This window comes from Ctenopharyngodon idella, chromosome 17, assembly GCF_019924925.1.
Source record: "Ctenopharyngodon idella isolate HZGC_01 chromosome 17, HZGC01, whole genome shotgun sequence".
Classification (NCBI taxonomy): domain Eukaryota; kingdom Metazoa; phylum Chordata; class Actinopteri; order Cypriniformes; family Xenocyprididae; genus Ctenopharyngodon; species Ctenopharyngodon idella.
In genome coordinates, this window is record NC_067236.1 from 20,301,112 (window position 1) to 20,316,020 (window position 14,909).

At 34.4% G+C, this 14,909-nt stretch overlaps 1 protein-coding gene across 2 annotated transcripts; it reads right to left on the reverse strand.

The window, feature by feature from the left end:
• Positions 1-258: 258 nt before the first annotated feature.
• hao1 (hydroxyacid oxidase (glycolate oxidase) 1) lies at positions 259-12,090 on the reverse strand. 2 transcript variants are annotated; one of them, XM_051867082.1, is made up of 8 exons: positions 11,886-12,090; positions 9,368-9,519; positions 7,648-7,903; positions 4,307-4,482; positions 1,962-2,053; positions 1,392-1,550; positions 1,241-1,310; positions 259-511 (listed from the first exon to the last, which is right to left on the reverse strand). In XM_051867082.1, the coding sequence occupies exons 1-8, from the start codon at positions 12,020-12,022 to the stop codon at positions 444-446; spliced, it is 1,110 nt and encodes a 369-aa protein (XP_051723042.1). In that variant the 5' UTR covers positions 12,023-12,090; the 3' UTR covers positions 259-443. The 2 variants fall into 2 exon arrangements, with proteins under 2 accessions (XP_051723042.1, XP_051723043.1); XM_051867083.1 differs by lacking the exon at positions 1,962-2,053 and having other exon boundaries at positions 1,392-1,555.
• Between the last annotated feature and the right edge of the window lie 2,819 nt (positions 12,091-14,909).

Consider the following 14,909-nt stretch of genomic DNA (forward strand, 5'->3'; position numbering starts at 1 on the left):
CCATGGCAACTAACTGAAATAAAATTATTATTTATTTCAAGTAACAATGTTTTTTTATGGTTTCAGTTTTACTGTAACTAGAAAACCCCTGGTTTTTAGGTGAAATATTCCTTTAAATATCCCCTTCGTTCTGTTCCCAGTGGCTGTACAGTGAAGAAAACAGTCCCTGTGCAGACTGGAAGAGTCACAAAACTGGTTTGGGTTACTAAACATTGCATGCCTCGAGTAAACAGGAAGGATTACTGCTGTCAGGCACGGTAGGGTTGTACAAACCACATGCTTTTGATGCATTTATTCAAAACTTTACACAAATGACATACACAAATGTTTTATTCATGATGCTAAATCTGTCGTTCCCAAATCCTCTGGGTTCATTTGAATTGCACAAGTCGGTCCAGTCACTGGCACACATGAAATCCCCCAGCATGCAATAGTTCTGCTCATTAGATCCTTGAAATGAGTTCAGATCTTCTCAAAAGGGATCTATTGACTTCCTTCAGTGAGCGACATCCTGCAAAAACAATATCACATGCCAAATACAATCACACAGATTAATCTGAATGTATGTAACTCCTATACACCCATATATATATATATATATATATATATATATATATATGGGTGTATAATATATATATATATATATATATATATATATATATATATATATATACACACATTATAAGAGTTATATATAAGAATAACGTATATGAATAATAACATATACCTAAAAATTCTTCATACAGTGGACTACCAGTAAAATTGATAAAAATTTGGAACCAAAAATTATTCAGACACTTTGACTTGACCATGTTTTGCTAAAGTGTTATCTGACATAATTAAGATTATTTTTTTCTGACAGTTTAACTCTGAGATCTTGTCATATTTTATTACCATTTTTTTAAACTATAGTGAATAAACTGTAATAATGAATGAAATGTTCAAGGTGTCTGAATACATTTTGGTTTGACTATATATATGACTATATATATATAATTTTAAAGGTTTTGATATAGTATTTTATGTAGTGCAGTACTGTTTCTACTTTTTATTGTAATTTACTTTGTTTTATCTCATTTTATTTTATTTATTATTTTATTTTATTTTATTTTATTTTATTTTATTTTATTTTATTTTATTTTATTTTATTTTATTTTATTTTATTTTATTTTATTTTATTTTATTTTATTTTATTTTATTTTAATCACCCATGCACAAACTAATGCTCAAACCAAACTACCTGTAAGCGCCAAAGCAAGGTGAAGTTCCTCTCGCAGTAACTGGAGAACATTAGCGACTCCTTTGTCACCCTGCAAACAGAAAGATTGATGTCTTGTTAGAACTAGGAACTAATGTGCATGTCCAGTAATTCCATATATACTGTGTTTTACCTCACAGGCAAGCGCCCACAGGATGGGTCTCCCTACAAAAACAGCCTTTGCTCCCAGCGCCAGAGCCTTCAGCACATCCGTGCCCTTGCGAATCCCTCCGTCCATGAAGACTTCCACCTTTCCTCCAACAGCCTCCACAACCTCAGGCAAAGCGTCAATCTGCACTGACATACACCATACACATTACTGTATGTTACTGATCAAAGGTCGCTCTTTCATTCTCAGTTCTACAGTAGTGTATTTAATCATCTTGTGCTTCTCGTCATGTCATATCACAGAAAGTTCTAGAAGGAGCTTCAGTAGATCATCTCAGCACTAATTATAGATCATAACATAAAATGCAAGTGTTGGAAGACCAGGAGCAGATACATCACCTCTGTGTCTATATTCAGCACGTTCTTCACGCTCATTTAAAACTTGAGGTTGCATCCAAACCATTGTTTGGCGTCGACTTTGGTAAACCAGTGACCGTATTTCACACTATCAAAGATGCAATTTAAAGGCCACAGAGGACAGTTTGCAAAGAGGACTTTGTGGGTTGGAGGTCTCATTTCTTCAGTAGACACTTACGGTGGCTGGAACGCCATCGAGTTGTCTTGCTCCGTGGTTTGACACAAGTATTCCATCCACCCCATACTTCAGAGCTTCTTTGGCATCTTCAGCTAAAACGGCAAGATTCACCATGAGAAGAACATGAGTTACTGTGGTTCTTCTAAAGCAGTTTTGTGTTTTCTCATTCTACAAGGGAGCTGCAATTTGGAGCCAAAATCTTTTGTATGGAAGAACATCTTTTTTTTTTGCATTTAAAGAAGACTTATATCTTGGTTTTGTTTTTGTGCTCTACTAGAACAAGTTTTCATGCTTGAATGTTGATTATTTTCCTCATATTCTCCATTGTTGCAGCTCCTCTCTTCCCAGTCTGTCAGTAACGCTCTGTTTAGTTCCTGTCTCTATGAAGCCCCTCCTTCTGAAAAGCACAATGCGCTCTGATTGGTCGGCTGGAGCAGTGTGTTGTGATTGGTCAAGCGCTTCGAGCATGTTTTAGAAATGTCCCACCCCTTATCATAACCGCCAGTTTCAACACACTACTAACTTCGCCCCTTTATTCTGCGTATGAATTATTAAAATGGGGAATATTGTGATGTGTTTGTTCCCAGAAGAAAACTCAAGACTACAATGGAGGCATTTCAGGGACTTTGGATGGACTTTGCAGAGCTTTTTCATGCTCAAACAGCAACATTAGACACTAAGAAAGGTGAACATGTAAAAAAAAAAAATACATAATGGCGTCTCATGAATGCATTTATTCATTTATGAGACACCAACTTTCATCTGCATCTTCAGAAAAGGTGAAAATGTAGCTTTGCATGTAGTGTAATTTAAGTCTGTTCTGTTTGGAAAAGTCCCAAAAATGATTAAATAGCATTTTCCTTTAAGCCGAAGCCAAGAGGAAAGGATGCACTTTTCAAGGAAAATTATGTTCCACACATGAGCTAAAATAACTAATGGTGTTCCCCAATTACTTCCCCCCCCTCAATACTTTTCCGAGTTTGTCAGGGAATACATTTATATCCTTTGGTCTATCCTTTTTTTGTGTGTGTGTGCTCTTTAATTTACAGAATGTGTCGTTTCCAGAGCCAGAGAGAAGATAAAAGTTTATCTGAAGACACAATAACAGCAGTAAAGCTTCTAGACGTTTCTGAGATAACCTCACCGCTCACGGTCTGACTGCCTTTTCCTCCCGGGAGATAAATGACACATTATCTTTAATTAGCGGCCCCTCGCTGACAGACGGGGTCAACGTCTGCTTTGTTTTGATTATATTATGCAAATAGGTTGTCCTGTATCAGTGACGGTGAACATTCCACTCTCTTAACAATAAAGGTTCCAGTTAGAACTAGAAAGTCAGAACTTAAGAAGATGGTTTCTTGAATAGAACATTATTTAACAACAATATTTTTTTTTACAGTATATTTGTTTCTTTTATTTTATTAGATTTATTATTACTTTTATTACTTTTGTTTTTATTTTATTTTTTTATTTAATTTGTACAGTGTATTTGTTGTTTTATTTTATTATATTTATTATATTACTTTTATTTTTTACTTTATTATTTTATTTTTATTTATTTTTTGTTTTTGTTTTAATTTAATATTTGTTATTTAATTAAATTTTTTAATTTATTTTTACAGTATATTTGTTGTTATACTTTTATTATTTTTATATTTTTCATTTTATTTATTTTATTTTGTTTTTTATTTTATATTGGTTTTAATTTAATATTTGTTATTCTGTTTTATTTTTTAATTTATTTTTTACAGTATATTTGTTGTTTTATTTTATTAAACTTATTATATTACTTTTTATTTTTATTTTATTATTTTTATATTTTTATTTTATTTTATTTTGTTTTTATTTTATATTTGTTTTAATTTAATATTTGTTATTTTATTTTTAATTTACTTTTTACAGTATATTTGTTTATATTTGTTTTAATATTTTATTATATTTATTATATTTTATTATTTTTATATTTTTTATTTTATTTTTTACTTTATTATTTTATTTTATTTTTACTTATTTTATTTTTTTATTTGATATTAGTTTTAATTTATTTAATATTTATTTTATTTAATTTTTACAGTACATTTGTTATTTTATTTTATTTTTATGTTATTATATTTATTATATTAACTTTATTTTTAATTTAATTTTATTTAAAAATAAACTTTGCCACTAAATCTTTGTTTGGCTATCTCTAAAGCTCACTTTACTTTGTTTCAGATCTTTAGACCTGACATCATGGCGCACTGGAAGCTTGTCTGAATCCAGGTTTCTGTCTGTGAAGTCAATGACCAACTGGACAGGTTTCGGACACAACCACAGATGACACAAAACATAAGAGGATCACTCACCTGTCAAAACCCCTTTGACCACCACCGGCAGGGAGGTCAGTCTCTTCAGCCAGGCGATGTCGTCCCATTTGACCGTGGCATCTATGGCCTGAGTTACGTACACCGCCAGGCCGCTGTCCTCCCCATAACCCTCTTTTGAGGAGAATGCTAAATCAGGGGATTCGAAATTGGCCATCCTGTGGGAAAAAAATGAGAGTGCAAAATGGAATTAGTCCTGTGAGTGTTGTTTTTGGTCAGTGTATGAAAACTGAGCTGGGGTTTTATCCAAACACCAGCGCTCGCGCTCAATGGCACCTTGTTGCCGCTGGTGCGCTTTGATTTGTGGGGCCGAGCGAAAGGTCTCCGGGAGGGTTGAGATGAAGTTCATGTTGTGTCGCTGCTGATGGAAACGGAGGCAGTTGTGCTGAAATATACGGTGGGGCCGTGACGCTTTTTTGGATTTCTGATTGCCGTAATTCACCTCGTGGGATCCGGAGCAGGAAGGCTTTACTTTCATGAGGGCATTTTTATAGCGGGCCGCTGTTGGCATATATCTGTAGAACTGCTGATATCTGAATGTTCCCCCACATAAAAAGCATAATGTAGCGAGTGTTGACGGAGCGAGTATTAATCCCCATGAGCGGCGTGATCTACTGTACGGCGTCAGTAAACGGTTCCCTGGTTCAAGAGAGAGATTTCTGTTTCCATAAATACATAAAGCTCTTCAGTGAGTGCTTTGGTTTTCAAGGGACAACAAATCTGTAAAATAATCTGTCCATGAGTGAGAGAAAACTGAGGCTTTGTTTATAAAGAAACCTCAGGAGGATCGTAAAAAGAGTTGATATGATCCGTCTTGTGAGGTTTCTTTATCATGCCCCTGCTGAAAAATCCAGCATGAATTCTGTGTTGGTTCGAGGCTGGTTTATGGTGGTTAGAGCTGGTCTAGCTAGTGGACCAGCGTAGTCATTCTGTTCTCTAGCAAAACTGAGCTGGTCCCACTTCCCATGCTGATCCCAGAACATAGGGTGAATTCAGGTTGATTTGGGACACTTTTTGCCATTGAGATGACTGGGAAAAGTGTCCCAGTCAACCTGAATTTACCTGATGCAGGTGACCAGCAATGCTGGATTTTTCAGCAATGGCATTAAATCAAAGCTGTTTCTATGAAATACAATGTTTACAATCTGTTTGACTATAAAGGTTGTATTGTAGATATTGCAATCAATTATTTGCATCTTTAAAGGGATAGTTCACCCAAAAATGAAATTCTGTCATTACTTACCCTCATGTCGTTCCAAACTCGTGAGACTTTCGTACATCTTCGGAACAAAAATGAAGACAGCTACGCGACTAACACTTTGACGCTTCAAAAAGTTTATAAAGAGATTGTAAAACTAATCCATATGAATTGAGCGGCTTAGTCTAAAGTTCATTCTCGTGTTACGCAGCACGTTTGAGCTTCCTCAAGAGCCAATGAGGTTCATTCTCATGTTACGCAGAACGTTTGAGCTTCAGCAAGAACCAATGAGGTTCATTCTCGTGTTACGCAGCACGTTTGAGCTTCCTCAAGAGCCAATGAGGTTCATTCTCGTGTTACGCAGCACGTTTGAGCTTCAGCAAGAACCAATGAGGTTCATTCTCATGTTACGCAGCACGTTTGAGCTTCCTCAAGAGCCAATGAGGTTCATTCTCGTGTTACGCAGCACGTTTGAGCTTCACAAGAGCCAATGAGGTTCATTCTCATGTTACGCAGCACGTTTGAGCTTCAGCAAGAACCAATGAGGTTCATTCTCATGTTACGCAGCACGTTTGAGCTTCCTCAAGAGCCAATGAGGTTCATTCTCGTGTTACGCAGCACGTTTGAGCTTCAGCAAGAACCAATGAGGTTCATTCTCATGTTACGCAGCACGTTTGAGCTTCACAAGAGCCACTGAGGTTCATTCTCGTGTTACACAGCACGTTTGAGCTTCCGCAAGAACCAATGAGGTTCATTCTTGTGTTACGCATCACTCAGATTTCACCAAAAATATCTTAATTTGTGTTCCAAAGATAAACAAAGGTCTTACGGGTTTGAAACGACATGAGGGTGAGTAATTAATGACAGAATTTTCATTTTTGGAGGAACTATCCCTTTAATTGTGTCCTAACCAGCTGTGATGGCAATGCACTGCGATTTTATTTTAGAAACATTTTTTTCTGCGACATTGTGGCTGGAACAACATACAAAGTATGATAATAATAATCTCAGGTAGGTTACTGTTTACGTTTTTTATTTTGTGTTAAAAGCTTCTAATGTGAGTTAAAATATAATTATGTGTGACCTTCATCCAAGTCCTGAAAAGTGAAGTCAAAGTATTTCGATCGCCCCCTGGTGGCTGGCTGCTGTATAGGTCATAAACTAAAAAAAAACCCAAGTGTTCCAAGTTTGGTTTAATATATTTGATGCTAAAAAAAAAAAAAAAAAAACTGCTAGCTAGCTGCTGCATAGACTCGATTTCCGAATCGACAGACAGACTCCGCCCATACGCTCTTCTGATTGGCTGTGATTTTTGATTAATTTTTGTCGCATCTCGTTGTCGTGTCGCGTCTGGTGTGGACAGAAAAATTGCTTGTCGCTGGAATCATCACATCTCATCTGGTTAGTATTAAAATTAAGTTGACTATGTATTGAAGTATATAATTTTACATTATCTGAAAAAAATGTGAGTAATGCGTTGTGGGTGGTTGCCAGGGTGTTGCTAGGTGTTCTGAGCGGCTGTGAGCTTGTTATGTGATTGCCAAGTTGTTACCAGGGTGTTGATTTGATCAGAGAAAAATAATATGAGAAAGCAAATATGCAATGATAATATGTCCTGTCATATGATGCTGTTAAAACTGTGAAAATCACTTGTTGCTTGTCTATTGTTAAAGATACATGTGTGTGTATGTGTGTGTACACCTTTTCTCTCGTTGCTATGCTGTTGCTAGATGTTCAGAGTAGTTGTTAGTGTGTTACTAAGCAGTTGCTAGCTTGTTCTGAGTGGCTGCCAGGGCTTTGACAGTGAAATGCAGTTGCTGAGGTGTAAAATTGGAGTATATGATTATAGATCAGACCGTATAATTATAAATTGTTGGTGCAAAAGTCATAGAAGCCTCCAGAGCAGCAGAGAAAGAGTGTGACAGTATAATAACACATATGCTGCTGCTGCTGCTAAAGCTGCAATGAAATCAGCAGTTGTTGATTGTTAAAGACATGCAGTCAGATTACTCTGATCTCAGATCTGATGAAGAATTCCCACTGTATTGGTGAGTTTATATCCACACACACACACAAACACAGTCTGGCACGCACACACGTCACGTGTGGTTGTCTCAGCGTTTACCTCAAATGAGAGGGCAGCTTAAATCGGTTGCGCACGTCATCACGTCGCCTGCCAAGATAAGGTGTGTCCACTGTGACAAAGATACCCTTATACCCAGCCTCCTCTGCCCTCCTGACCAGAGACTGAGTCAGCGCTCGGTCTTTATAAATGTACAGCTGCATCCAGCGCACGGCCCCAGGTGCGGCCTCCGCTACTTCCTCTATGGTGGAGGTGGCCCACGAGCTCAACATCATCCCCGTGTCACAGGACAGGCAGGCTGAGGGCGGGAACAGACCGGAGGAGAGGTCAGAACAGCAAAAGGGCTACAAGATGATTGATTGGACTGGGGTTCAAGCCTTCAGAAAGGAGCGATCTGTTAACTGTCAGCTAGAGATCATCGATCATCATGCTAATAAGTTTCTGCCAAAGCTTTATAGTTAGTAGAATTATTACTTCAGTAAACTGTGCTGTTTTGTATTCACTGCTACTGACTGTAACAATAAGTATGGAAGCCCATTTCTGCCTCATAAGAAAAAAAATACATGCACAATTTATGACAAAATGTTAAAATTATGAGATAAAAAGTAAAAATTGACACAAAATTACTGAATTTTTGACTTTTTATCTCATAATTGAATTGGTATGTCAAATACTGACTGTTATAATTATGACTAATTTACTCTTAATTTACATATAATTGTAACTTTTATCATAGCTTTGACTTTTTGTATCATAATTCTGAATTAGAGTAATAATTTTGACTTATAATTATGACTCATGATTTTGACTTTTTATCTCATAACTGACTTAGTATGTCATTTTGACTTTTGATTTTTTTCACTTTTTATCTCATAGGACATAATTTTGACTTTTGATCTTATAATTGACTTGGTTATAATTATGGCTTATGTCAAGTTTGACTTTTTATCTCATAATTCTGGCATAACATCATAATTTCTACTTTATACCTCATAATTATGAATTAGTGTCATAATTTTGACTTTTTATGTCATAATTGTCATAACTTTGACTTTTTGTCTCATAATAGTGTCATAATTTTAACTTTTTATCTGACAATTATGACTTAGCATGTCACTTTTTATCTCAATTCTGACTTACAATCATATTTTCTACTTTATACCTAATAGTTATGAATTAGTGTCATACTTATGACTATTTTTCATTAGTCATTTGACTTTTTATCTCATAATAGTGTCATAATTTTTAATATGGGAATAATAGTGACTTTTTTGTCATAATTTTAACTTTTTTTTATCTGACAATTATGACTTAGCATGTCATAATTTCAACTTTATATTACAAAATTATGAATTGGTGTAATTTTCACTTTTTAATTATGACTTTTTATGTCAAAATTATGACTCTGTCATAACTTTGACTTTTTGTTTCTTAATTGACTTGATTTATAACTTTTTTCTTATGATGTATTATGTCAGAATTATGATTTTGTATTTCAAATTATGATTTACCAAAGCATATTTTTTCTAATTACGTGGCAGAAATGGGCTTCCCTATTATGGCCACACAGAAATACAGTATTTTAGCTCATACTATGGTAAATCTGGTCCATTTCTGTAAGGGACAATTGAGTGTGATTGGGAGCAGGAGATTCTGTAGTATGTAGGAAAGACTAATGACGCCCCCATGTGGTTGCTTAGAGTAATTGCATGTGACGTGACAGTGAAGCCTGTAGCTCCAGACTAAGTTAATGGTGTCTGACCTCTGGCCGTGGCCGTCTCTCCGTCTGGATGGGCCATTCGCTGCATGGCGGTCGGTGCCACACAGATGGGCATACTGACTCTCTGACCCAGAACTGTGGTGGACATGTCCACTGTGGACACGTCTCTGAGCACACGAGGGTAAAGGCACCACCTGAGGAGAGAGACACCATTCATCATTCAGAACTTTAATAATATACAGTAAATGATACCGGGGCTGGTTGTCACAAAATGTCATAATTGTACTCTAAAAATGCTGGGTTGTTTCAACTCATGTTTGGGTCAAATATGGAAAACCCTAACTGCTGGGTTTAAAAATTTAAACCAATGGTTGGGTTTGCCCATATATCTTTCTTTTTAAATAGATAAAATGTTTGTTTATTTCTTCCTCTATGACTTGTGTACCGTATTGCCGAATGAATTCACCCTTGACTTTTGTGTTAATATAATATTTGTGTTGATTTCGTGACTCATCGGGTCGTCTGACCACAGCTCACTTAACTTTCACAACGTGTGTCTGTAACCCTGAAGGACGTCTTGTTTGCACATTTTATAAATATGTATGTATGACTAATATAAAGTGGCATTATTCATCTGGACAGTGCTGTAAGTCCTCGAGCTGCGGTGTTCAGGTCTGCTCTCCCACACGAGCGCTCCAGGCCAAGATACACCACAGAATTATAACTGGCCGTAATGACCCCACGCTGCTCTAAAATTAGGTCAAAATATTTAGGAAAAGTGTAATTCTTGTCAACAATGTGATGGACTGACTCGAACTATTACAGACTGCTGTTTACTTCATGATTGAGTGAACAACCAGAGTTCTGTGTTCTTATCCTGTTTCATATTTTTTTTTAAACTTTGTTTCATTTCTCTCACTGAATTTTTATATACTGTATAGCTTGATGACTCCGAATAGGGTTATAGACAATTATAAATCAGTAGATCATATTTCAAGAAAAAGTGTTCTTCTCGAATTGATAAATGAACGTTGATAAACAGCAGGTTTTTACTTTATTTTTACTTGATCTAACCCATAAAATTTTATTTTGTTGGTATAAACGTAAGTATTTAGGTTGATTTATCAAAATTAAACAATATTTTTGACTTGAACAAAACAAGTTAATTTAGATGTTATCATTTTTAGGTGTACTTTCCCCATAAAGTGTGACAACATGCCCCATTATATGTGTTCAATTATCTAACTTTTTTTTGTACAGTAACAGTATGGAAACTAATTTCTGCTATATAAGAAAAAAAAAACATGCTTTGGTAAATCATGATATTAATCATTAAGATATTAAAAAGTCAGAATTGTGAGATAAAATTGAGCTAAAACATAGAAATTATGACATAAAAATTCACAATTATGACAAAAAGTTAAAATTATAGTTATGAGATATATGAGTCATAATTATAGGTCAAACGTATAACAATTTATCATTTTATGACTTTCAAAATTTAGAGTTTTTATACTTATGACAGTATGCCATAATTTTTACATTATCTCATAATTAAGACTTAGTATGTCATAATTTTGACTTTTTATGTCATAGTTGTGAATTTTTGTCATAGCTTTATCTCTATTTTTTTTTATCTCTTTTTAATCTCATAATTTCCAGATAAATTATATATAGACATTTGTGTGTGTGTGTGTGTGTGTATATATATATATATATATATATACACTGTGGACAATTTTATATATATATATATATATATATATATATATATAAATTGTCAGTTTGTTCCAGATGTTGACTGTAGACTGTGACAACTATAGCCCCTTATGAGATTTCTTTGCTGCTATCAGATAATAATTGGGTCTTTTGATTATGCATTTGTTGTTCATTTAGCAGACGCTTTATTTATTATCCTGATCAACTTGGAATATGTTTGTTTTACACCTGGAGAAACATGCGGTTATGTGTTTTGCTCGAGGGCTTTGAACCTTCAACTCTTGTGTTACAAGACCAACATCTGATGACACAAAAGTTCAGAAAATCCTTATTAGTATCGTTTATATTTATAACTGTTTTTTTTTTTTTTTTAGCTAAATGGTTTTTGTGCAGCCAGGCCTAAATCTTTACCCACTAAGCCACCAGTGTCAGAGGGTCATATACATTTCTAGTTACATAAACTAGCAGTGTGTTAGTACATAATGTCAGATGCATTATTTGTGATTGACCTTTGACATAAATCTCTTCAGAATGATTCATGGAGGTTGATCTTTAAACATTACTTTGTGAAACATAGTGTTGATCTAACATTTAAATATTTTATCTGGTCTCAAAACAATCCCCGTTCATACGGGTTCATATGGGTAGGATTATGGGATGTAAAATAAGGTCATGCAGAATAAGGCATTAATATGTGCTTTATAAGTACTAATAAACAGACAATATTCTAGTAATATGCAACTAGTTAATAGTGAGACTTGGACCCTAAACTAAAGTGATGCCCTCTAATCAAAGCTTGTAAAATCAAGTGCCGTTTATATGATAGTGAAGCATCACGTACCTGGCGAAGGCTGCTACATTATCACGCAGAGTTTCCTGCTCGTCGGCTCCTGAGAAATAATAATCAAACACTGACTTTGGCAAAAGTCTTTGAGCTTGAAGCTCATAATCGCTAACACACACCAGCGTGTCTGACATGTTTAACTGCTGATGAGACTCAAACCTCTTCAACCAGCTGTATTTCACCAGATCAGAGAGACACTGATGAATAATTAACTTTCTGAAGTGAACTTTCTGCAGGCTTTCAACTAATGTTTATCCAGCGTCGGCCCCTTTGCCCCGTCACATGCAGCTATGTGACACAAATATGTGATCAACCAACACACAACTGAGTGAAAATCAACATGGCCTGTACTTAATGGTCAAATTAAGAATTTTACATTAAAATTACTTGTATACAGGAGATTAACAATTGCATATGACAGAAACAGTAAAAAGAAATTATATGCATATGCATAAAGAAAAATAGGACTGTTAGGATTTTATTTTTTTATTACAGTCAAGCACAAAAAAAATTCTTCCTCTGTATTTTTGTCGTTTTCCATACAAATATCTAAACATTTTTAAATACATTTACTACATTTACTTGAGAAGCAAAATGAGTTAAGATTATAAGTCTCGTTTTCTGAAAAATAAGTGAGTTTTTGCTTAAAACAAGATAAAAATATCTGCCAATAAGGTCAGAAAAAAATTATCTTGTTTTCTCTTTGAATTAAGTAGATTTTTCTGACACCAGTGCCAGATATTTGTTCTTGTTTTAATCATAAACTCAAAAATGTTTTGGTGCAATTTTCAGAAAATAAGAAGAATTAATAACTGAAGTCATTATGCTTCATGATTTAAGATATTTGTACTGGAAAACAAGAATAGAAAGTAAAATAATTTTTTTCCCGCTGTGTTCTCATTACTGTAATAATGCATCAGGATGTTTTACAGATGAATTTATCATTATTCTCAGAGGTAATTATTAAATTATTACTATAATATCATTTTGAGTTTAAATCAGCAAAAAATCTTTCTTTAATTAGTGTAATTAGTATACTTTATATATGTGTGTGTGTATGCATATATATATATATATATATATATATATATATATATATAGTTATATATATGGTTTGTGTATTAAGTTTCATTAAATAATGTAATATAATGTCTTTAATAGGCTTCATTCAGTCTTCATCTTAAAGTGAAATTTTTTGGGGGGGTGGAATATATTGCAGACACATTCCCGACAGGTTTGGTGAGATTCTCCTGACGTGAGTTTAAATGATGGCAGTATTTTCTCCTCCAGTGTGTAGGATGTTCAGATGTGCCTCCTCTGCAGCTTTACGTAACAGCTTCAGTGCTTCACAACCGCTGCACACACACCTCAACTTCACACACACCGCGGAGATCGCTTACTGATCGAATCAAAGTATCAGTTAGCCAACTAACCCTCTGGTTAATAGACGAAAATATGATCTTTTAGTGTGTGTGTGTGTGTGTGTGTGTCAACAGAACCTTTATCAATTCCGTACCATTGTCTAAACTACACATTTAAGCACATCAAACAGTTTTTGAGGTCAAGAGAAATAAATTGAGCCAAACTGTTAACTACTAGTGTGAAAAAATGGCCATTAAAAATAGTCACACTTGTATTGTTCGTGGTCAAAAATTATTTGAATTGGAAATGAATGGGAAACTAATTTTATCTAGTGGAAACTTTTGATACTGCGCCCAAACAAACTTTTACTGAAAGCTCATTTTTTGAGATATCAAGCTCAAATTTGGAACACAACTAGTTTTGATTTATTCAGTTTGAGTAAAACGTGTTTTGTTTTCATATAAAAATTGAAAGAAAAAAATAGTATTTTTGTGCATTTTTCATAACAATAATAGGGCCTTATGATTTCCGCGATGGAGAAAACACGGACGGAAGCGCGGAATCCAGTCACAAAAACGGAATTTAGTATATAACGCGGAATGTCACGGAATTTGTCAATTTTTTGATGAGCAGGTCAGTACACTAAAATCAAATCGCGATATAGACTAGTGTCCGTGAATATTAAACCACACAAAGACTATTTAAATATGAATCCTGCATGTCTGTGTGCCTCTGAAATGAATAACGCGGAAGCGCGGTTTCATTTACCTCACACACACACGCGCACGCACGCACACACACACACACACTGAAGCACGTGCGACGCTCGCAGTGTTTTCATCCTCTGTCGCCTCGCTATATGAGGAAATGAACGCACGAAATTCATCTCCAGAGCCGCTCTGAAAGTCACTTCATCAGCGTTTAACCGCTTCGTTTGAGAAAACCATCGTCATAAACTCAGAGAAACTCAAAGCTCTCGACAACCCGTCAAAATAAAAGTTCGCTTTAACTTGACAGAAACATAGGCCTATTATTGTTGTACAGTAGAATAGATAATTTAATAATAAATTATTAAAACTATATTTTTAAGGAATAATCTCAGTTTTTCTTCCATGTTTTAATTTTAACAGTAAAGCTCTGTTGTGCAGCACATTTGACAAAAAAGTTTAATTTCATGATTAAAAGATAAATTAAATGGTATGCGTTCATTTGGTTGCCGGAAAAATTAAAATACGCAACCGAATTTCTGAAAAAATACATGTTTTAATTAATAAATTTTGGTGTTTTTAAGAATTCAATTAATTAGACATGCTTTTTGATTATTAAAATGTAATTAAACTATTATGGAACCAAATGGAATCCAGAAAAGTTCAAACTTTTTTTTTTTTTTTTTTTATAAATTGTTGGTATATTGGATAAGTTTTATTATTTAAATTAATTAGACATGCTTTTTGATTACTAATATTTAATAAACCATTAAAATGTCCAAAAAAGAAAAACAAAAAAAACCCCGGGAAAAACGGAATCCAGAAAAATTAAAACAGAAAAAACAGAATTTGGGAAAAAATAAAACGGAATTTGGGAAAAAATAAAACGGATTTCATAGGGCCCTACAATAAAAAAATGTAAAATTCAATAACTTTTTTTTAAAATTCACTT